The sequence below is a fragment of the Nuphar pumila genome, chromosome 13 (genome assembly GCF_984573655.1).
Source record: "Nuphar pumila chromosome 13, dmNupPumi1.hap1.1, whole genome shotgun sequence".
Classification (NCBI taxonomy): Eukaryota; Viridiplantae; Streptophyta; class Magnoliopsida; order Nymphaeales; family Nymphaeaceae; genus Nuphar; species Nuphar pumila.
The window spans coordinates 17,634,487-17,659,407 of NC_143261.1; the positions used below are offsets into that span (position 1 = coordinate 17,634,487).

At 36.9% G+C, this 24,921-nt stretch overlaps 1 protein-coding gene across 4 annotated transcripts in view; it reads right to left on the reverse strand.

The window, feature by feature from the left end:
* LOC149817955 (calcium-dependent protein kinase 26-like) overlaps positions 1 to 23,858 on the reverse strand; it is a 37,599-nt gene extending 13,741 nt beyond the window's left edge. The window contains exons 1-5 of one of the 4 annotated variants that reach the window (XM_089985650.1): positions 23,719 to 23,858; positions 21,944 to 22,737; positions 21,444 to 21,587; positions 21,211 to 21,363; positions 20,531 to 20,646 (exon numbers count right to left, since the gene is read on the reverse strand). In XM_089985650.1, the coding sequence (XP_089841776.1) occupies positions 20,531 to 20,646; positions 21,211 to 21,363; positions 21,444 to 21,587; positions 21,944 to 22,703 (1,173 nt within the window). In that variant the 5' untranslated portion in view covers positions 22,704 to 22,737; positions 23,719 to 23,858. Of the gene's footprint in view, positions 1 to 20,530; positions 20,647 to 21,210; positions 21,364 to 21,443; positions 21,588 to 21,943; positions 22,743 to 23,634 lie in introns of all 4 variants that reach the window. The other 3 variants (XM_089985651.1, XM_089985653.1, XM_089985652.1) reach the window with 3 other exon arrangements.
* Positions 23,859 to 24,921: the final 1,063 nt, after the last annotated feature.

Genomic DNA, 24,921 nt, shown 5'->3' on the forward strand with positions numbered 1-24,921 from the left:
TTCAATATTATCACAATCAATTATACTAGATATTTTGGTATTCTTTCTAGGTAATAAGTCAAATAAAAAAGAGTAGTCAATTTCCTTTTTAGGAGAACTTTGATTAAATCCATTTTAATCTTCTAAAAATGTTACATTTCTTAAAATATATAGTTTATCATTTTTTAAATCATAACACTTATATCCTTTTTTATTTTCACCATATCTAATAAAAGCACATTCTATAGCTTTTGGTGATAGCTTGTCTTTTCCTTAAAAAAGGAAAAAACATTTGCAATAAAAACTCTTAATCTTTTGAAATCCAGGGATATTTTAAACAATTTTTCAAAAGGTGAAACATTTTTAAGAGAAGAAGGCATTTTATTGATTAAATATATAGCAGTAAGCATGACTTCGGCCCAAATTAGTAAAGTTCTAGTTGTTTCAATTATATGCCTATGCTTCGTCTCTGCAAGACCATTTTGTTGTGGAGTTTTTGGACAAGATCTTTGATGAATAATTCCATTTTGTTTTAAACAGCCTCGAAGTTCATTTGACATATATTCTCCATCCGAATCCAATAAAAAAGTAAAAATATTGGTTTGAAATTGACTTTTGATAAGCATATAAAATTCTTTAAAAAAAGAGAAAATTTTAATTTAAACCGAAGTATACCCAAAGCATATCTAGTGAAATCATCAATGAAAATAAGATAATACAAATATCCTTCTTTTGACATGAAGGGTGTCGGTCCCATGCATCCGAATACACCAACTCGAAAGGTTTTCTAGAGACAAAACTACTACTTGGAAAGAGAGAAGTATGCATTTTTTAAATAATGCAATCATTGCAAATAAATTCTTTTTCATTACAAAAAAATCTTAAAAAAAAACAAATTTTGAGGCACTAGGATGACCAAGTCTTTTGTGCAAAGTAGCTACATCTTTGTTTTGAATATGATTACAAAAAAACTTGAATGAAAGAGACAAAAAATCCACACAACAGAGGTCTCCTCTCCTATGGCCTTGCTTGTTAAAATGTACACTCAAAATCAATATTGTAAGTATAAATATATATACTTATATACATAGAGATACGTATACATATATTATATGTATACGTATCTCTATATATAAGTATATATATTTATACATTTTTCTCCCTTTTTTTACCCGAAAGGGTATTTTTGTCATTTTACATTTTGCGCATATTCCATTTGGAATATGCTGTAATTTTTCCACTATTTTTGCAATTCTTTTAATTTTTATTTTTTCTTTTTTGCACTCTCAAAAAGTGCATTGGGGAGCTCCCCAACGACTCCTTTGGGGAGCCCCCTCTTGCCTTCTTCCTTCTTGTATAAATAGGGGTGTTCCCCCTTTGTATTTTCCGAAGCTTGAGAGTCTCAAGCATTTGCTTTTTATGAAGTACATGCATTATTGCATGTTTATTATTTATACGCTTTTTGCGTATTTTGTTCAAGTGTTGTGAGAGTGCTTTTGTGCACTTCTTTTTCAAAGTATTTGTGCGTATATGCGTATTGTCTCTTCGTAGACAATTTCACATGGTATCAGAGCTCGATTGGTGATCAAGGATCGTGGGATTCTTCTTTTTTCAAGTGCCTCGAAAACCGTGCCTTCGGATTCTTAGAAGTAGAAGTGGTGGATCTCGCTTCTCAAATATTTTAGAAGGATCTTGTGCAAGCTAGAAGTTGAAGCATTGTGTTGGTACGCCTCCCTCTCCTTTTCTTTTCTCCATAATGGGTGAAAAAGAGTCTCACTTCGCGCTTGGCTTCAAGTTGAATGGGTCCAACAACCATATTTGGGCCGGGAACATGGAGGCTCACATAAAAGGTAAAGGATTATGGGGTTATGTGCAAGGTTCAATTCCGGAACCGGAACCCAAAATAACCATGATGGACGGAAATGAAATCAAGATTCTTGAGGGAGAAGAAAGGATCAAAGCTCTTGAAGAATACTCCAAGAAGCACGACGAATGGGAAATGAAGAACTTCAAGATTCTTTCTTGGTTCTTCGCATCCGTCGAAACAAAGATTAATGCCAACATTATCAAGTTCAAGAAAGCATCGGAAGCTTGGCATTATCTCGAAAAAATGTATACATCAAGAGATCTTTCCCATAAGTATTACCTTCAAAAGAAGGCTCTCTCCCTTACTCAAGGTGAAATGTCCATTAGAGAATATTATGCCGACCTCTCCTCCATTTGGGATGAGCTTTCCATGCTTGAACCAAAATGGAGTGGAGAGGCAATTGAACTCCACCAAAAGCAACTTGAAGAAGATCGGTTCTTCAACTTTTTGAATGGGTTAAGACCGGAATTTGAGCAAATAAGGTCATCACTTCTATCCTCATTTTCTCCTCCATCTCTTAAAGATGTTCTCACCAAATTAAGTGGTGAGGAAACTCGTATGAGTTTATGTAAACAAAGACCAAATGTTCTTGTGGTTCCTTGTAATCATGAAGAAAACAATGAGGTTAATGCCGTATCAAGACCCGGAAATAATGTAAAGACCTATCGTCCTCCTCATTTTAAATTCCAAAATCAAGGAGGAGATGGTGGACAAAGAGGAAAGAGGGACTATAGCAAGACTATTTGTCACTTTTGTAAGGAACCGGGGCATATCAAGCCCGTATGTCCCAAATGGAAGAAACTTCTAGCTATGGCCACCACCGGTGTACCACAAAAGGAAGAGGCCTCATCAAGTGGGACACTCTCGTTGAATCAAATTGTGGAGGCTCTTCAACCTCTTCTCAAGGGAGCTACATCCGGCGCCGCCGTGTCTACCTCTTCCATTCCAGGTAAAGTCTCTTGGCTTTTGGACTCAGGTGCATCTTTTCATATGTCCCCAAACATGTTTTCACTTTCCGATTTTTCAAAACATGCTTCTCCATCTTTTGTTTCCACTGCGGATGGAACCGCTCTTGAAATTAAAGGAATAGGGAATTTTGAAACTCAAGACTTTTTCATTCCAAAAATTAGATTTATACCTAAACTTAACTTAAACCTTCTCTCTGTTTCTCAACTCTCGGACCATGGCTGCGATATTAAATTTTCATATGACAAATGTTTAATACAGGATCGTCGGTCCGGGAAATTGATTGGGGAAGACTTTAGAAAAGGAGACTTATACTATATGGAATCTCTCCAAGTTCCAAAATCTTTTTGTAATGTTGCCCGGATCAAAGATATAAACATATGGCACAAAAGACTTGGTCATCCTAATGTCACCAAGTTATTGTAATGAAATAAGCGGAAGTAACCAAGAATGCTAAAGCATTCACTATGTCCCACACGGACAAGTGCAACAAGCACAAGAGAGAAAATCCACTAAGGGATATACAAAGGGCCTTATAAAAAGGCTACACACATGAAAAATAATATCACTATTATTGAAGAGGAGCTCTCAAGAGCAATACAACATACATGGGGGGTTCCCCTTATTTATAAGAAGAGGAGACCAAAGGGGCTCCCAATAGAGTCGTTGGGAGCCCCCAACGGTCACATATGTGACCGTTGGGGGCCCCAACGACTCCATTGTGGGGCCCCTTTTCGGTATCCAAAAAATACAAAAATAAAATTAAAAATAAAAATAAAAAATAGTGAAATACGAGAAACAAAATAAGTACCCCTATGGGGTACTTTGTGAAATGACCATAATACCCCTATCGGGTATTATGGTATTATTACATATGTTTTAACACCCCCCCTCAAACTTTACGGGGGAATGACCGAAAGTTTGCCAAGGAGGAACAAGAAGCGAGGAGCACGCAGGGCTTTGGTGAAGAAATCGGCAAGTTGATATTCTGAAGTGACATATGGCAGTGTTACTGTCCCACGAAGATATTCATCACGTACATAATGACAGTCCATTTCAATATGTTTCGTCCTCTCATGGAAAGTGTGGTTGCTGGCAATGTAGATAGCACTTTTGTTGTCGCAACAAAGCTTCGAAGCCCCGGTAATTTCGACTCCCATATCTTGAAGAAGACTTCGAAGCCACACCAGCTCCATTGTAGTGGTTGCCATAGCCCTGTATTCTGCTTCAGTAGAAGACAATGAGACTTTCTGTTGTTTCTTGCACCTCCAAGCAATTAGCGAATCTCCTAGGAACACACAAAAGCCAGTAGTTGAGATTCGATCATTTGGGTTTCCTCCCCAGTCAGCATCAGTATAAGCTAGTAAATCTAAGGAAGAGATTGAGGATAGGAATAGCCCTTTAGTCAAAGTATTTTTAATATATCGAATGATCCGGAGCACAGCACTCATATGCACAGATGTAGGAGCATGCTGAAATTGGCTTGCAGAGTGCACAGCATGAGCAATATCGGGCCTGGTGATAGTCAGATAGGTGAGGGAGCCTATGAGTTGCCTGTAGGGCGTAGGATCGTCCAGCAGAACTCCATCCTCCAGTCGTAGTTTAGCATTGATAACCTCGGGAGTCTCCACCTTTTTATCATCTGAAATCCCAGATTTGGAACATATGTCTGCAGCAAGCTTCATCTGTGACAGTATATACCCTCGAGGAGAGTATGCAACTTCTATACCAAGAAAGTACCTGAGAAAACCCTGATCAGACATATCAAAATTATGTTTTAACATATTTTTAACTTTAAGAATACCGCTTTCATCATTGCCAGTGATGATCATATCATCAACATAAAGCAGAAGGATGATGATACTATTACCTGCATTTTTAACAAAAAGAGCAGTGTCAGTATAACATGAGCGAAATCCCAATTGTAACATGATAGCACTAAATCTATCATACCAAGCCTTAGGGGCTTGTTTAAGACCATATAAGGCTTTTAATAACCGAAGGGTTTGACCTTGGTTAACACTGATTCCCGGCGGAGGGTCCATATATACTTCTTCATTCAACTGACCATTAAGAAAGGCATTTTTAACATCTAATTGGAATATAGGTCATTTCTTAGATGATGCTACCGCAATTAAAGTTTTAACGCTTGTCATGCGAGCCACGGGAGCAAAAGTCTCCTCATAATCGATGCCATATTCTTGTGAGTATCCCTTAGCAACTAATCTAGCTTTATAGCGCTCTAGGGAACCATCACTTTTTGTTTTGACTTTGTAGACCCATCGACATCCTATAGCTTTCTTATTTGGAGGAAGGTGAACTATTTCCTAAGTTTTAGCTTTATTTAAAGCATCTAGTTCAACTTTCATTGCTTCAACCCAATGAGGTATACTTTTTGCTTGATTATAATGGGAGGGTTCATAGTAAGAATGCAAGGCTATTAGACAAGCTCTATATTTAGGTGAAAGAGTTTCATATGAGACAAACCTATTAGGTGGAATTGATTCTCTAGAAGAACGCCTAAGGGAGGTTTCTTCTAGGGGTTCATTAAGCCGCAAGAATTTTTCTAAAGCACTAATAGGTTGGGCTTCCTCACGCCGAGTGTATACTTGGAGATTGTCACCATTAGTTGGTGATACATCATCATCATGAGAATCATGAGTATTTTCTAAAATTTCCGGATAACTCAAAGAGTCATCATTTGAATCTTCTAAAAGATCATTGATAAACATATAATCAATTTCATTTGATTTTTCCAATATGTCAAATCCATTTTCATCTTCTAAAAAGGTTACATCTTTGGAGACAAATAACTTATTGTTTTTATGATCAAAGCATCTATAGCCTTTTTGATTTTCACCATATCCTAAAAATACACATTCTATTGCTTTAGGTGACAATTTATCTCTTTTATGTAAAAGAACAAAGCATTTACACCCAAAAATCCGAAGACGATTGTAGTCGGGTGTCATATTAAAAAGTTTTTCATAAGGAGAGATATTATTCAATTTTGAAGATGGCATCCTATTGATTAAATAGGTGGAGGTTAACACGGCTTCGGCCCAAAAATTTTTAGGAATATTTTTAGAAATGAGTAAGGATCTAGTGGTTTCCAAAATATGCCTATGTTTTCTTTCCGCTAGACCGTTTTGTTGAGGAGTTCTTGGGCAAGATTTTTGATGACAAATGCCATGTTGTTTTAGATATGCTTGAAAATCATTTGATAAGTACTCTCCACCCGAATCGGATCTAAGAATGGATATTTGACTTTGAAATTGATTTTGAATTTTTGCATGGAATTCTTTAAAGAAGTTAAAAACTTCCGATTTAAAGTTAAGAAAATAAATCCATAAATATCTAGTATAATCATCAATAAAAGTAACATAATATGAATAACCACCTTTAGATAGAACCGGAGATGGCCCCCAAACATCGGAATGCACCAATTCAAAAGGTCTTGTTGTCACAAAGGATCTAATAGGAAAAGGAGTAGACTTCATTTTGCCAAAAATGCAATCTTTGCAATTTATATCTTTTTCTTTACAAAACTTGTGTCCAAAAGGAAAAAGATACATTTTAGAGTAACTTGGATGTCCAAGCCTTTTATGCCAAGTTTCAATATTTTTGTCTTGGACATAAGTACAAAATGAGGTATTTGGAAGTATTAAATTATCCATAAAATAAAGGTCTCCCTTCCTATGGCCTTGCCCAATCCGCTTCCCGGACCGGAGATCCTGCACAAAGCACCCTTGGGATGAGAAAGATATTTCACATCCATGGTCGGCTATTTGAGAAACGGAAAAGAGGTTAAGATTTAATTTTGGAACTATTCTAACTTTTGGAACAAGGAAATTTTGAACATTTTTAGAATCAAGAGTTCCAACACCACTTATTTTGAGAAAAGTTCCATCGGCCGTAGAGACACAAGACATTTTTGAATTGGTGTGCACATTGGTTAATGCATTTTCATGAGGGGTCATGTGAAAAGAAGCTCCGGAATCTAAAATCCAAGAGTACGTACCGGGAAGTGATGATGAGGCAATGGCGGCACCGGAGGTGGAAGAAGTGACCTTTAAAATTTGTTGAAGAGGCAAGGAGATCTGTCCAAGAGTATCTTTGAGATCCCCGTTCTTGCCGTCATCTTCTTTGGTGGTGGATTCTTCAACGGAAGCCACCTTTGGCTTGAATGCTCCATTTAGCTTTGGGCAAACGGGTTTAATATGTCCCGGCTCATAACAATGGTGACATATAATCATTTTTCTTCCACCACTCCCTTGCTTACCAAAATGAGGTGGTTTGTATGTTTTAACATGATTGCCGGGTTTAGATATGGCAAGAACTTCCTCTATGCTTTTACCCATGCTATGCCTAGTCTCTTCTTGAGTAATCTCGGCAATAGCTTCTTCTAAGGGAGGAAACGTGGATCTATGGAGAAGTGAGGATCTCACTTGTTCAAATTCGGGACGAAGCCCAAATAAAAATTGAAACAATCTATCTTGTTCCATTTGTTTTTGTCTTAGAACCACATCCTCCATAGATACCCATTTAGGCTTTAAAAGAGCCAATTCATCCCACAAAGGATTTAGAGCACTATAGTAATCTTGTATGCTCATGTCTCCTTGTTTTGTGGTTCTTACTTTTTCTTGCAAGAAATAAGCTCTTGCAAGATCCTTTTGGGTAAACATACCCTTCATAAAAAACCAAGCTTCATTTGCCCGACGGAATTTTGCAATATTTGCACATACCTTAAGTTCGACATTATTCATAAACCATGCTAGGATTTTCGCATGGTTGCTCTCCCAATCTTCCATTTGATGATTATAATCTTCAATGGCCTTGAGACGAGCATCGCCTTCAAGTGTTTTCTCTTGATCTCCTTCCATCTTTGTGAGCTTAAGTTGGGGTTCCGGAACGGTTCCCATTACATAACCCCAAAGCTTCTTGCCTTTGAGATTATTCTCCATTGCGGATGCCCACATCATGTAATTTTTTCCATTGAGTTTGAATGATAGATCGATCTTGACTTCCATTGCTACACAAGGAAGATGTGAGAAAGAAAGGAAGTAGAGAGAGACAAGATTTTACCTTTAGAAGATCTTATGGCTCTGATACCATGTAATGAAATAAGCGAAAGTAACCAAGAATGCTAAAGCATTCACTATGTCCCACACGGACAAGTGCAACAAGCACAAGAGAGAAAATCCACTAAGGGATATACAAAGGGCCTTATAAAAAGGCTACACACATGAAAAATAATATCACTATTATTGAAGAGGAGCTCTCAAGAGCAATACAACATACATGGGGGGTTCCCCCTATTTATAAGAAGAGGAGACCAAAGGGGCTCCCAATAGAGTCGTTGGGAGCCCCCAACGGTCACATATGTGACCGTTGGGGGCCCCAACGACTCCATTGTGGGGCCCCTTTTCGGTATCCAAAAAATACAAAAATAAAATTAAAAATAAAAATAAAAAATAGTGAAATACGAGAAACAAAATAAGTACCCCTATGGGGTACTTTGTGAAATGACCATAATACCCCTATCGGGTATTATGGTATTATTACATATGTTTTAACAGTTATCTTATCTACATTTTGCAAAGGATCTATGTAAAAGTTCTTTTTCCTGTAATGATTGTATTCTCGGAAAAATGCAAAGTTTACCTTTTGAGCAAAGAACTATGTTCTCATCTAAAACCTTCGAAATTGTTCATTCCGATGTTTGGGGACCCGCACCTGTTGTCTCAAAAGGAGGCTTCTCTTACTATGTTATCTTTGTGGATGATTTCTCCAGGTATTCATGGATATATTTCCTAAAATACAAACATGAAGTTTTTACATGTTTTAAAACATTCCACTCAATGATTAAGAATCAATTCAATAGTAATATAAAGTTTTTTAGAAGTGATTCTGGAGGAGAATATCTATCCAACCATTTTAAAACATATCTTGAGGATCACGGAATTATTCACCAAAGGTCTTGTCCTAAAACCCCTCAACAGAATGGTTTGGCCGAAAGAAAACATAGGCACATCATTGAGACCACTAGGACCCTGCTTATTTCTCAAAACATTCCTAAAAACTTTTGAGCTGAAGCAGCCCTCGCTGCTGTTTATCTGATAAATCGCTTACCCTCTAGGATATTAGGAAAAATATCCCCTTTTGAGATCTTATATAAACTTGAACCTGATTATAATAGGTTACGTGTTTTTGGGTGTAAATGTTTTATACTTACGGATAAAAACGACAAACTCTCTCCCAAAGCTATCACCTGCGCCTTTCTTGGGTATTCCGAAACTCAAAAAGGGTTTCGTTACTATGATCTTCGAGATGATAAGTTATATGTTTCTAGAAATGTAACGTTTTTAGAAAATGAGAGTGGATTTGAAAAAAATGTTTCTCAACAAGAAAATTTTGATTACTCATTCCTTTTTGATTTATTGGCTAGTAACGATGATGTATCTAGTGATGATGATGTATCATCAAACCACGATGAGGATGGTAATGTTGAAGAACATAACCCTCTCAATGATCAAGAAAACAGGATTTCAAGTGATTCGATAACCTACTCCCGTAGAAACCAAGACACCTTTAGAAGTGTCATTGACCAATATAGTGAGCTTGTTCCTACTCTCGATCACCGAAGATCTGAGAGAAATAGGAGACCGCCAACTCGGTTTGTCTCTTTTGATTCTTTTTCACCCCGGTATAGGGCTTGTCTTAGTGCCATTCATTCTTATTTTGAGCCAAGGAATTTTGAAGAAGCTAAAAAATGTATAGAATGGCAAGAAGCCATGCAGAATGAACTTAGTGCTCTAAAAAGGGCTGAAACTTGGGATTTCCAAACTCTACCCATGGGAAAGAAAACTATAGGTTGTCGATGGGTTTTTAAAGTTAAAACTAAAAGCGACGGATCCCTCGAAAGGTATAAAGCTCGCTTAGTTGCTAAAGGGTATGGGCAAGAGTATGGAATTGATTATGAAGAAACTTTTGCTCTTGTAGCCCGAATGGTTACAGTTAGATGTCTCATTACTATTGCATCTATTAAAAATTGGAACATTTTTCAAATGGATGTGAAAAATGCTTTTTTAAATGGTGATCTTAACGAAGAAGTATATATGGATGCCCCACCAGGCATGAAGATTCCTGAAAATAAAGTTCTTCGTCTTCGAAAGGCTCTTTATGGATTGAAACAGGCTCCCAAAGCCTGGTATGATAGATTTACCAGTATAATGTTGGAAAATGGTTTCTTCTCATGCTATACTGACACTGCTCTATTTACTAAGAAATCTAAAGCAAGGATTGTCATATTATTGCTCTATGTTGATGATATGTTAATTACAGGTGATGATGTTCAAGGAGTCAAGGGTATTAAGTCCGTCTTGACTTCAAAATTTGAGATGTCAGACTTGGGTTTTCTGACATATTTTCTTGGAATTGAGGTTGCTTATTCGCAACGTGGTTATTTTTTATCTAAGTCTAAACTTGCTTGTGAGATTATTGACAGATCCGGGATTTCTGATGACAAAGTATGCGAAACTCCTGAAGTTGTGGGAGCAAAAATGAAAATTGACAATGGTGTTCCTTTAACCGATCCTACCCCTTACAGGCAGCTGGTAGGTTCGTTAATGTATCTTAGTATTACTAGACCTGACTTATCACATGCTATACACATCGCCAGTCAGTTTCAGCACGCTCCCACAACCGTTCATATGAGTGTTGTTCTTCGCATCGTCAGATACTTGAAGGGCACAATAAATAAGGGAGTATTTCTATCTTCTTCTTCTGATTTAAAATTACTTGCTTATACTGACTCAGATTGGGGAGGTGACCCTAGTAACCGTCACTCTACCACTGGTTTTTGTGTTTTCCTAGGTGAATCTTTGATTTCATGGCGGTGTAAAAAGCAACAGAAAGTCTCTTTGTCATCCACTGAAGCCGAATACAGAGCCATGGCATCCACTACCATGGAAATTGTATGGATTCGACAACTTTTGGAAGATATGGGAGTACCTATCCGAGAACCAACAAAGTTGTGCTGTGACAATAAAAGTGCAATCTATATTGCCAAAAATCACACCTTTCACGAGCGAACAAAGCATATAGAGATGGACTGTCATTATGTCAGAGAAGAATACTTGAAGAAGGTCATTGATCTACCATACGTGACGTCTGAGTATCAACTTGCGGACTTCTTCACAAAAGCTCTTTGTTCGCCTAGATTTCATTTCCTTCTGGACAAACTTGCGGTTATCACACCGTAAGTTTAAGGGGGGGTGTTAAAATGTACACTCAAAATCAATATTGTAAGTATAAATATATATACTTATATACATAGAGATACGTATACATATATTATATGTATACGTATCTCTATATATAAGTATATATATTTATACATTTTTCTCCCTTTTTTTACCCGAAAGGGTATTTTTGTCATTTTACATTTTGCGCATATTCCATTTGGAATATGCTGTAATTTTTCCACTATTTTTGTAATTCTTTTAATTTTTATTTTTTCTTTTTTGCACTCTCAAAAAGTGCATTGGGGAGCTCCCCAACGACTCCTTTGGGGAGCCCCCTCTTGTCTTCTTCCTTCTTGTATAAATAGGGGTGTTCCCCCTTTGTATTTTCCGAAGCTTGAGAGTCTCAAGCATTTGCTTTTTATGAAGTACATGCATTATTGCATGTTTATTATTTATACGCTTTTTGCGTATTTTGTTCAAGTGTTGTGAGAGTGCTTTTGTGCACTTCTTTTTCAAAGTATTTGTGCGTATATGCGTATTGTCTCTTCGTAGACAATTTCACATTGCCCAATTAGCACAAAGCAATCCGTAGGTGAAAAAGACCCTACAACCATGATTGCAAATTTGAGAAATGAAAAATAAGTTTAATTTTGGGAACACAAAATTCGTTTAAGTTGTTTAAAACCTTTTTCAAGTTTTCAATTCCCTTGACTTCTAAAGATGTACCATCGGCAATATAAACATATGAGTTATGAAAGTTGGGGCATTGGTCAGATAAAAGAGAAGCATTTAGAGTCATGTGAAAAGAAGCATCTGAGTCAAGTATCCTGGCTCCGGACGTGGATGGGGTGGAGGAGTTGGATTTCAAGAAATGTTGGAGAACCTTCATCAATTGAGCAATAGATTCTTTAATATCTCTTCTTTGTTTTGGCCGAACATGATTTAGTTAACTTTTCTCCAATGATGGCCACCTTTTTTTTTGAGCTTAGGACGATCAGGTTTGATATGTCCCGGCTCATTACAAAAGTGACAAATGATTTTCCTTACTCCTCCATAGTTAGCCCTCCCAAAATGAGGAGGCTTATATGTTTTTATATTGTTCCCCGGTCTTGAAACCGTATGTAATTCATCAACCTCCTTGTTCATGGAAAAATGAGTCTTTTCTTGACATAGTTCGGCAAGTGCTTCATTTAGAGGATGATGCAGGAGCGGAGCCGAAGACTCGAGGGTCCATAAGGAACCTTTTGGATCCATTTTGATGTTTTGGATTTTTTTATCATTTGGATCATTTTGTAATGGATCTTGGATCCAATATTTAGATTTTATTAGATTAGGATAATTAAAATTAATTTTATATTTTTAGGAGTTTATGAGATTAGGTAGTTTACTTGGATTGGGATTTGGGAGACCTTATCTATAAAAAGATAAGAGCCCTATGTAGAAGGCAGATTGGAGTTGGATGCTTGATTATTCTTTTTTTTAGTTAAATTTTCTGCAATTTTCTTGCTTTCTGGTTTAGTTCTTGCAATTTTCAGCTTTCTTAGATAATCTCATAGCTTGGTAGAATTTTCTCATAAATCGGGCCCTCCCGGTTTACATTAATTTGGTATCAGAGCAAGGATCATCGTCTCGACTCCATTCGAGGGACTATCATGTTAGTTTCTCCAATCTCTAAGCATTCAATTCGAAGAACAACAGATGACATAAACGAGTTTGGACTTGTTCGCACAAGCATACAAAGAACGACAAAGAGAGGTGACATTGAAAGAGTTTATTGAAGAAGTAATGTGATGTGCAGAGTATTGAAAGCGGTGTTAAAAAAAGTTGTGTCCTACATCACCACATCCAGGTGCATCATCTAGCGTGGTGCAAAACGTTGGAGGAGGGTTTCCACCCTCCCTCATCCATTGTCACCCCTCTTTTCGTTTCCACCAACACCACCGCCCCCTCAAGCCCCTGCCGACCTCGACCCACCTAGTTCTTCCATGCTGACGAGCGCAGGCCGACGGGGATCCTCCACACTGGCAAGAACAATCAACAGTTGGTGAATCGCGGTTTATCATTCTTCCCATCTACGAGCCCAGCCAAGCCGATGTCGTCGTGGGTGGGGTTCCCATCAATAGCCAGCCATCATCCGGCAGGGGGCGACCCATTGACGGCCGACCATCCATCTCCACTATGCCGGCAGCACCTGACTGGGTTTAGGAACCCCTCGCATGGGTTCCTGAACCCGGTAGGGCATCTCGTGAGACAGTTCCTGGTCGAACAGGGTAATAACCCGGTACCAACAGGCAGAACCTGATTCCAAGTTTTTGGGCCTTGGATTAAAGTTGGTTCTGACCCCAGACGCCCCAGTTTCAGGTACTATGGATTAAAGCTGGTTCTGACCCCAGAACCCCTAGATTGGGTTCAACTTCTTGATTTTGAAGCGCATCAACAACAACATGATGATGGAGCAAGAGGTTCAAATTGTTGGTTTATGAAATTCTTTATATTGGATCAAACCAGCCCTAGAGTCATTCTATCTACTTGATCTAAATCAGTATCAGGACCCATAATGACTATAAATGGTTCAGACAGAATATTTCGGGCTCCCAAATGCATACCATAACAGTTTGGACTACTCAGTTTGTGGAGCAGTACACAGATCTGGTTCTGTATTGTTAAAATGTAAAACTGTGCATATATATATATATATATATATATATTATATTATTATTATATATATATAAATATATTTTTCATTTCTTTCTTTATTTTTATTTTTTTTTTGTCTTTATGTCATCTAGTTCAGTTTGAACTAGAATGACTGTTGCTAGTCAAGTCCTGTCCAGACTTGACTAGCAATAGAGTTGTTGGACACAGTCCAACAGCTCTATTGAGTCCTCCTCTTTCAGCTGTGTATATAAAGGGGTGCAGCCCCTCTTGTATTCTATTCCAATGCTTCTTAAGCAATTGGTTTTTCATATCAATAAAGAATATATTTTTATTTTTATTTTGTTTCCAGTTATACCCTTTTTAAGGGTTATGCTTTAGTGTTATTCATGACACTTTCCCTTGTGAATCTAAGCTCGTGTTTCGAAGATCCCTATTCCATTTCATGATATCAGAGTCGCGGAAGTACTAGATCTTGAAGAAAAGTTGCCTCAGTTTCCGTGCCCATTTGCAAAAGTGTTCGCCACTTGAGGAGAAGTGTTTTAGCACTTCATTGGGGAAGATTTCACATCTTGTTGTATTGTATTTCTTCTTTCTTTTTCATTTCTCTTCTATCCCTATTCCTTCTTTCCTTGTAATCAATGGATGACAATGATAAAGTCACCATCATGCCTATGAAACTAAGTGATACGACCTATATAACATGGGCTTCAATCATGAAGCACCATGTATGGGAAAAAGGCCTATGGGAGATTGTGGATGGTTCTGATTCGGAACCTAAGCTATCTCTTACTAAAAAGGACGGAGATAAAGAGGTCCCTCTATCGGAAGAAGAGAAAATCAAGGCTCTTGCCTCATACGAGAAGAAATGGAAAGAATGAAGAATATCTCATGCGAAGATAATGTCATGGCTTATCAATAACGTTGACATTAAAAAATGCTCAAGTCTTGTCAAATTTGATCATGCCGATAAGGCATGGAAATACCTTAAGAATATGTATTCCCTTAAAGATATTGCACACGTGTGCAACCTCCAAGAAAAAGTTCGAATGATGACACAAGGAGACAAATCTATTCGTGAATATTGCAATGGGTTGTCCGAACTTTGAGAAGAACTTTCCCTTTTAGAATCAAAGTGGCATTGTGCAGAAGACATCGAGCTTCGTCAGAAACAACTCGATGTTGAACATTTTTACCAATCTATCACTGGATTAAGGCCGGAATTTGAAACCACTAAATCGGCCCTCCTTCACAGAGGAAAATTTTCTTTTATTGTTGAAACTATTGAAGAGTTAACAATGGAAGAAAATCGTCTCCAGAAAGGTTCTTCAAAAATTGAAGATGATTCCGTTTTAGCCGTGTCTAGACCAGGGAATCATGTTCGATCATATAGGCCTCCTCACTTTAACCGACAAAATGATGACTATGATAAGAAGAAAGTTATTTGTAATCACTGTCATGAACCGGGACACTACAGGCCGCAATGTCCCAAACTTAAGGAGCTGAGAGAAAAAATAGCTGCAATTGCTGGATCGGAGCCTAAAGATCAGGATGCACCAGTTTCCCTGACCCAACTAATGAAGATTTTTCAGCCTCTCATCAAAGGTGCCTCTTCCTCATCTGAAGCTTCAACCGGCGTAGCAACCTCATCTTTTTCTGATCCAGGAAATTTTTTTTGGCTCCTTGACTCTGGTGTATCTTTCCATATGACCCAAAATAATCAAAGTCTATCCAAATGTGTTAAAAATAAAACAAGTGTGTCAAAGGTCTTTACTGTTGATGGGACTTCTCTTGAAATAGAAGGAATAGGAAATTTTGAAAAAATTTATAAAACAAAGAAATTTTCTATTCCAGAAATTAGACATGTTCCCAAATTAAATTTAAATCTTTTATCTGTATCTCAAATTTCTGATTATGGGTGTAATATTTCATTTTCTTCTCATGGTTGTTGGGTACATGATCGCCAGTCAGGCAAGCTGATTGGGGAAGACCGTAGAGAATGAGGACTCTATTACATGGATTTTTTGGAAATGCCGAAGAAAGCTTTTTGTTATAATATTCAGAAAATAGAGTTGGAACTGTGGCATAAGAGACTTGGTCACCCACATATAGCCAAAATCCAACATTTTCCAAATCTAGGGAAATTTTGTAACTCTGAATTATTTAATTGGAAAGATTGTATTATCGGCAAAATGAAAATATTACCATTTCAGAACAAAACCTTTTTCTCTTTAAGACCACTTGAATTAATACACTCAGATGTTTGGGGTCCTGCACCAGTAATTTCTAAAGGAGAATTTGTTTACTATGTTATTTTTGTCGATGATTTCTCTCGACATACGTGGATTTACTTTTTCAAACATAAGTCTGAAGTATTTTCATACTTTCAAACTTTTCGTAATATGGTTCAAAACAAGTTTCAAAATGATATTGCTATTTTCAAAATTATTTTAAATTGCATGGCATCACACATCAAAGATCTTGTCCTTATACACCTCAACAAAATGGACTGGCAGAACGAAAACATCGCCATATTATAAAAACCACTATGACTTTATTAATAGCAAATAAAGTCCCGAAAGACTTTTGGACAAAAGTTGCCTTAACTGCCACCTATCTCATTAATAGGATGTCATCTTCTTCGTTACAAAATATCACTCACACTGAAAAACTTATGAACATTTCTTCAGACTACTCTAGACTAAGAATATTTGGGTGCAAATGTTTCATATTTACTGACAAAAATGATAAACTTTTTCCTCGTGCGATTCTCTGTGCCTTTTTAGGATATGCTGAAAATCAGAAAGGTTATAGATGTTTTGACTTCAAAAATAATAGAGTATATGTGTCTAGAAATGTTTCCTTTCTTGAAAAGGAGAGCTTCTTTGATTTTAGAAAATTAAAAGACGTCACTGAGTACTCCTTTTTGCTAAATCTAACATCAACATCTGATAAATATGACCTTGATTGTAACTTTGATAATGATCAAAGAATTATTGATCTTAATCATAATGTTGAAAATGAAGAAGTTCATAGGGATACTAGTATTCAATATTCCAGGCGACAAGAGTCTAATCCTCCATGTGCACTTGAAAAATATTCTAACATTCCAACTAGACAATCATCCCAAGTCTCGAGGCCTCCAGGAAAGTTTGTATCATACGAGTCCTTTTCACCCACATATAGAGCAATTATTGCATTAATTCACTCATATGAAGAACCATCCACATATTTTCAAGCAAAAAATGATATTGAATGGATAGAAGTCATGAAAGCTGAATTAGATGCACTTGAAAAAGCTTCTACATGGACTATTCAAGATCTTCCTCTAGGGAAGAAAACTATAGGATGTCGATGGGTTTATAAAATTAAAACCAAGAGTGATGGTACTCTTGAAAGATATAAAGCCCGATTAGTAGCCAAAGGTTATGCCCAAGAATATGGGATTGATTATGAAGAAACCTTTGCTCCAGTGACTCACATGACAACTGTCTGAACCTTAATTGCCTTAGCTTCTATAGAAAAATGTTTTGTTTTTTAAATGGATGTCAAGAATGCCTTTTTAAATGGAAAGCTAGTTGAAGAAGTATACATGGAACCCCCTCCTGGTCTAAGTATTCCTAAGGGTAAAGTCCTTCGCTTAGAAAAAACTCTTTATGGACTTCAACAAGCACCGAAAGCTTGGTATGATAGGTTTAGTCGTGTTATGATTGATATTGGTTTTCAATTCTACTTAATTGACACTGCTTTGTTTATTAAGAATTCTGATGCAGAGATCATTCTGCTTCTTCTCTATGTGGATGATATGATCATCACTGGGAGCAATAAACAGGGAGTTGAAACGATCAAAACATTTCTTAAATCTCATTTTGAAATGACTGATTTAAGCTTGTTGAGATATTTTTTAGGCATTGAAGTTGCTTATTCTCCTAGATGATATTTATTATCTCAGACTAAATTTGCTTTTGATATTGTTTTCAGGTCTGATATTACTGATGATAAGAAAGTCGACACTCCAGAAGTTGTTAATGTTAAAATAAATATTGATAATGGAGAACTTCTTGCAGACCCTACTCCTTACAGACAACTTGTCGGGACACTTTCCTATCTATCCATTACCAGACCAGATATAGCACATGTTGTTCACACAACAAGTCAATTTCAACATGCTTCTACTTCTGTTCATATGGGAGCAATCATGTGTATTATCAGATACATCCAAACCTCTCTTTCACGAGGAATTTTCTTATCTTCCTTATCTTCTCTTGATTTAATTGCATATACTGATGTTGATTGGGGAGGTGATCCCAATAACAGACACTTAACCACTGGTTTTTGTATTTTTTAGGGGAATCATTGATCTCGTGGAGGTGTAAAAAGCAACAGAAGGTATCTCTCTCATCCACCGAAGCTGAATACAGAGTCAATGGCAACCACGACCATGGAAATAGTTTGGCTCCGACGACTGCTTGCTGACATGGGAGCTGAAGCAACAAAGGCTTCACAAATGTGTTGTGACAACAAAAGTGCGATTTACATTGCCAATAACAGAACATTCTACGAACGCACCAAACACATCGAAATGGATTGTCACTACGTTAGAGAAGAATATCTACACGGGATAATTGATCTGCCATATGTCACTTCAGAATATCAGTTAGCAGACTTCTTTACAAAGCCTCTTGTTGCTTCCCAATTTCACTTTCTTTTAGACAAACTTTCGCTCATTGTACCGTAAGTTTGAGAGGGAGTGTTAAAATATAAAATTGTACATATATATAATAATAATATTATATTATTATATTATTATATTATTATATTATTATATTATTATATTATTATATTATTATATTATTATATTATTATATTATTATATATATTTCATTTCTTTCTTTTCTGTAACTTTTTTCCTTTATTTTTATTTTTTTTGTCTTTATGTCATCTAGTTCAGTTTGAACTAGAATGATTGTTGCTAGTCAAGTCCTGTCCAGACTTGACTAGCAATAGAATTGTTGGACACAATCCAACAACTCTATTTAGAGTCGTTGGACTGTGTCCAACAACTCTATTTAGAGTCCTCCTCTTTCAGCTGTGTATATAAAGGGGTGCAGCACCTCTTGTATTCTATTTCAATGCTTCTTAAGCAATTGGTTTTTCATATCAATAAAGAATATCTTTTTATTTTTATTTTGTTTTCAGTTATACCCTTTTTAAGGGTTATGCTTTAGTGTTATTCATGACACTTTCCCTTGTGAATCCAAGCTCGTGTTTCGAAGATCCCTATTTCATTTCACGTATTGTGGGCCCATAACCCACAAGGTGAAACAAGATTGGAAAAAGTGCATGCAGGATCCAAACTTGAGGGCAATTCTTCTCCAACCCAGGGAGAATGATGCATGAGTGGAGCCGAAGACTCAGGGTCCATAAGGATCCATTTGGATCCAATTTGATTTTTGGATTTTTTTTATCATTTGGATCATTTTATAATGGATCTTGGACCCGATATGTTACATTCAATTTGAATGAAAAATCGATCTTTGAGTCATTTTCGGCCATGACGAAGAGAAGAGAGAAAAGAGAAGAGTGAAAGAATGTTGAAGAGCACAATCACCACCAACACGATCACCGTGAGCACTTAGACACACAAACACCACGATCAATAAGGCCCAAGGGTGCAAACACCAATGGGCTCTGATACCATGGAATGAAATCAAAGTGTGCCCAAGTAAAATGCCACTTAAGGGCTACAAGAGTACAAAGTGTGCACAATCACAAAAGCCACTAATGGGCAAATACAAAAAACCACAAAGGCATACACAAATCACTCACAAAGAGAGAGAGAGAGAGAGAGAGAGAGAACACAAGTAAAATAATAAAAATAATTTATAAAATGCTTAAGAAAAGCATTACAACAAAGGGGACAATGTCCCTTATATAGGCTAAAGATAGGGACTAAAGGAGGGCCATTATAGCTGTTGGGAAGGCCCCCAACAGGTAAAAATATAGTTGTGGGGGAGCCCCCACAGCTGTATGGCCTAAAGACCATAATGCCCTTACATAAAAAAGGAAAGAAAAAAGAAAAATAAAAGAACTAAAAATTATCAAATCTTCCCCTAATGGGCAAGACCTATTACATATACAGAATTACAAAAATACCCCTAGAGGGTATTACTTATTACAATAGAAGAAACGCACACACACACATTATATATATATATATATATATATATATATATAGACACACACACACACTGGTGTTTCCCATCCACTAAAGAAAGAACAACAAAGAACATATTTCTTAAACAATTTCCTTTCAAACACAATAGTTTCAATACTTTAAAATACTGCAATATTCCCTTTTTTGTTTCTTAAAAAGCTTTTAAAAATGTGATATTTTCAAAATATCACTGATATTGGTAACTATCTTTATAAGCAATATTAGATACCTTCAATAAAAGTTTACCACACGGATAGGATCTAAGTCTAATGTTGGATACCACACAGTATATAGAAAGAAAAGGAAGTCCATATTAAGAAAGGAACTCCACCTTAAGAATTGATAAAATAACCATGAGTTCTCATGCTAGGATTTATACAATCATCAATACTCAATTACCATGAGTTAAGAAATAAAGATCTGTAGGCAAATGTGATGCATTGTGTTGCAAGAAAATTTGGAACTACAAGTCATACAAAATTATGTAATTGAATGAACAGTTGAAGGACAAGATCCTTTCAGACCACTAAATGCAGCATACAACTGATTCTTTTCCTACTATGGGGCATGCACCTTTCTCTCATATAAATTTATACTCACCCGCAAGGCCATCTTCTTCAATTTGTTCATTGCTGAGAACTGTTTAAGCCGAGAAAGTACAGCCGGATCCAATGGTCTATCAGGAGCCACACCATTTTCACATATCCAAGGATGACCTACAACATATAACAAAATTTAATTGCCCCAAATGACAGATGAAAGATTGAACAAAGAATACGACTGGCCACATTAGATTTGCAGAAGAGTGCCACATTTTGCCTATAGGAGAAGCTAAATCTAATTGAGACACAAAAAACAAAAGAAACTGAAACAATTAATGTCTCCCGAATCAGTTCATAACAATTAATGTTTCCTAGTTCTAAAAAGGATTTTATGATTACAAACATGAGTTCAGGTTTATGGTCCTCAAGTCAGTTTGTCTCCATAGTTAACTTGGTCCAACCCAGCACACAATAGATAGTTAATGAGTTCAGTCATGCATGTATTTAACTCAGTGCTGCTAGGCGCCTAAGCGAAACCATGTGACTGAAGAAACTCAGGCCAAGATATCTAGATCCCAGCAAGCTGAAACTAGATGTTGGACAGCATGGACTAAGCAGCTTGAGTCTCCAGTTAGGCACCCAAGTTTTCCAACACTGATCCAGAGTGGTATATGTCACAAGTTTGAATATGTAACATTTAATTAGTACTAAAAAGTCTTATAGAAGGAGCCAACATACATAACACTTCATGTGCCATCAAGCGATCTGCAGGGCGAGGACAAAGCATCTTCCTGATCAGATCCTTAGCACTATCCGAAATCAGAGGCCATGGGTCCGAATCAAAATCAATTACTCCTCGTAAAACCGCATCAAAAATCCCCTGCTGTGTTTCTGAGACCAAGAAATATAGATCAGGTTTGGAGGGTGAACTCAAACAGCAATCCTATAAAATCAGTAATGTTGACATGTACCTGCCCAAAAGGGTGGGACACCACTCAGCAATATATAGAGTATAACCCCTGCAGTCCACACATCAGCTTCTGGTCCATAATTCTTGCAAAGAACTTCTGGTGCTACATAGTACGGGCTGCCAACAACATCTGTGAAAATCTGACCTGAAGAAGCACAACAAAAACAAGCCAAAAGATGATGTTGTGTCTTAACTGTTAACATTATCTGATTGAAGCAATCATAATTGTGTTTTTTTCCTAGTATTTTGCTCATTAAAAATGGCAAGTGAACAATCATATCAAAACTTCTCTTTGAACAAATGCCTTAAGCCCATGGGAAACTTGAAACAAAACTATCTTCTGTAAGAGAGACGTCCACACCAATCTCAAGACTCCAATCAAAAGTAGAATCTTTCATTTAATGGAAAAAAAGAAGAAAAAGTAGCATTAACTACCATATACCAACAGGTTAAAAAAGGGGAGAAAAAGTCTGCATCTGAGACATGGTTCAGGAATCAGACCTGGCTTAAAGAAAACTGAAAGCCCAAAGTCAATAGCTTTGAGTGAAGAATCATCATCCTTGTTGACTAGTAAAAAGTTTTCTGGCTTCAAATCACGATGCATGACCCCAAGTGAATGGCAAGCCTCAACAACACCCACAATTATTCTTGTCAATTCAGCTGCCTTCCTCTCACTGTAGTGCCCTCTTTGGATAATTCTGTCAAACAACTCTCCCCCGGCACATAATTCCATCACTATGTGGACATACAGAGAATCCTCATAAGCTCCTTTAATATTCACAACATTTTTGTGGCCTGAAAGATGGTGCATGATTTGTATCTCTCTTCGCACATCCTCAATGTCTTCCTTGGATATAAGTTTCCTCTTGGAAATAGATTTACATGCATATTCTTTACCCGTGGCATTCTCCACACACAGATACGTAGTCCCAAACTGACCCTGACCTAATTTCCTTCCCAATGTATACAGCTCACGTATATTGGCCGTTCGATGGCCCAAAACATAATACGGCTGGTTATCGGCGATCCTTTTCATCCCGTTATCCGTGTTGGGCTGATTATCTTCAGCTGAATTGTCTCTTTTGTGAACTCCTTTTGCAAAATCCTGAGAAGTAAGATGTAATGTCGAGCTGTGCATTGAATGATCAGAGACGGAACAGTCTTTAACTGACCCGCTGTTCCCTCTTGAAGATGTACATTCAATGGGCTCCCCGCAGCCCTGGTATTTGCTTCTAAATGACCCACGGCATGTGTTGCCCATGAAACAGAGCAAGATATAGCCCGGAATCTACAGCCTGCCCTTCAGTCAACGACAATCCATCAACCAATCTTGTCAAATTCTCATAGAAGAAATCAAACGCAATCCCAGTGTAAGTTCAAAAGAATTCACTCATTAAAAACTTTAACAAAAACTACCAAATAAGGCAAGAAATGTCTACCCTCTCTTAAAGACATACATTCACAATCCAAACATCTTAAGCAAGCAAGACAAAACAAAGAACCAAACAGAAGTAACGTGAAACAAATCAATTTTCTGCTCAGATCTGACTCGATAAATACCATTTCTTGTGAAATTCCAATCTTGCATGAAATACTGCAAATAATTGAGCATAAGCAATCAAACAACGCAAGAGATATTTCCTTTACATAAAACAAAAACAATTCAAGCAAATCCCCGTCCACCCCAAAATATTCTTAATCGCCAACAATTCCCGCAGAAGCTAATAAAGGTACAAATGGATGCATCAAAAAGCAGAAAAAAATCCCAATCATCGCCTCGTGCACAGTAAGAGCACTTCCGACATAAAAGGTAAATATTCTTAAAAACCAACAAACCCCATAAAACAGATGCCGACCTCAGAGAGAGAGAGAGAGAGAGAGAGAGAGAGAGAGAGAGAGAGAGAGAGAGAGAGATCAAAGGATCAAACTAAAAATATCATACCACCACAATCGAAAGCCTCAATTCACACAACATGATCCTTCCGATACAAAGCCTTGCCATCAAAATTACACCATAAAACCTCTAAGACAACAAAACTGGCAGCACCCAACAAATTCCTTAAAAGTTATAAATGACTCATCAATCTTAAAATCTCAAACAGAACCGGCCCACTTAAGAAAAAAAAGATATGGAGAAAAACAGTGGGAGAAAGATTGTATAAAAAATTAACTGAGAGAGAGAGAGCACATACAGATGATTAACGAAGAAAACTAAGATGTGGGTGTCCATAAAACATTGGTCAAAATTCTCTCTCTATAATAGAAAAGAGAATCACCTTCATTGGGAGCTCCCTTGAAAATGCATCCTCATCATCTTAATGGGGTTCTACCAGGAGGATGTGGACGCCGTTTTTGATCAGCCCACCGTGTTAGCCAGGGTGTTCTCCCTCTCCTTCGCCCCCTTTTCCCCTTTTTTTTGCTTTTTATGTGATTTTTTTATGTTTAATTTGCATTTTTTAATTCCTTTCCCTCTCCTTCCACTCGTTTTCTTCTGAACACGTCTTTCATTTACTGTTATCACATTCACGTATTTATTTTCTTAATCTATGTAAATTAAAAAAGAAATGGTCAGATTTCTCCCTCTAGGCACCAAAAATGACTCACCTCTCACCATGTTCCTTAAACACTATCAAAACGCGCTTGAACTATTTTAAGAAGTAGCTTACACGGTTTTAACAGAGGATAAAGACAGTGTTGAGTTTGATGTTGAGCTCAAATTTCTTGTTTGTGTCTTATTTTGTATTTAAAAGACATGCAAAAAATAATTTTTTTTTAGAAGAGATTGTGCGGCGAACGGGTTACTCATTGAGCACTCTCTGAGCTCGGAGACTTAATAAAGCGAGCTTGATTAATTGAATGTGAAAACAATAATTTTGTTCATAAAATTTTCCACGAAAGAGTAACCATCATGATAAAATAATGATATTTTCATTTAAACAATAATTTCAATAACTCTTAATTTGCTAAAATTCTGTTAAAATGTCACCTTTTTTTTCTAATGTTTTCAAAATATTGTTGATATTTGTATGACTATGGTATATGATCATCACACTCAACTTGGATGTAAAGATCCTCCTCACCTTTTAGGTTAGCTCGTAATACACTTATTATTGTAATTTATGGTGATTAATCCTCATTTTAGACTTTTAGGGACATGAATGTCATATTGAAATTAAAGTAGGGCAAAAAATGACTTTGAAGATTAAGAAGTGAATAAAAACAAATTGATTTAATGAAATATTAAATAATTAATTTTACCATTGAAAAAAAAGGATAGGAAGGAAAGGAAAGGAGGCGCAAGGAATTGACCGACGGTTTCTTGGAGAGAGAGAGATTCTAGGGGTTGTAAGGCATTTGCTTGGTCATAGAGACCTAATTAAAGGGCAAGTGTTAATGGCCAAGGGGGTGATGAATTGGGTGACGCCACTAAATTTAGATGGGATACATTAAACGGATCGGACTTGGCCCTGGATGATTGG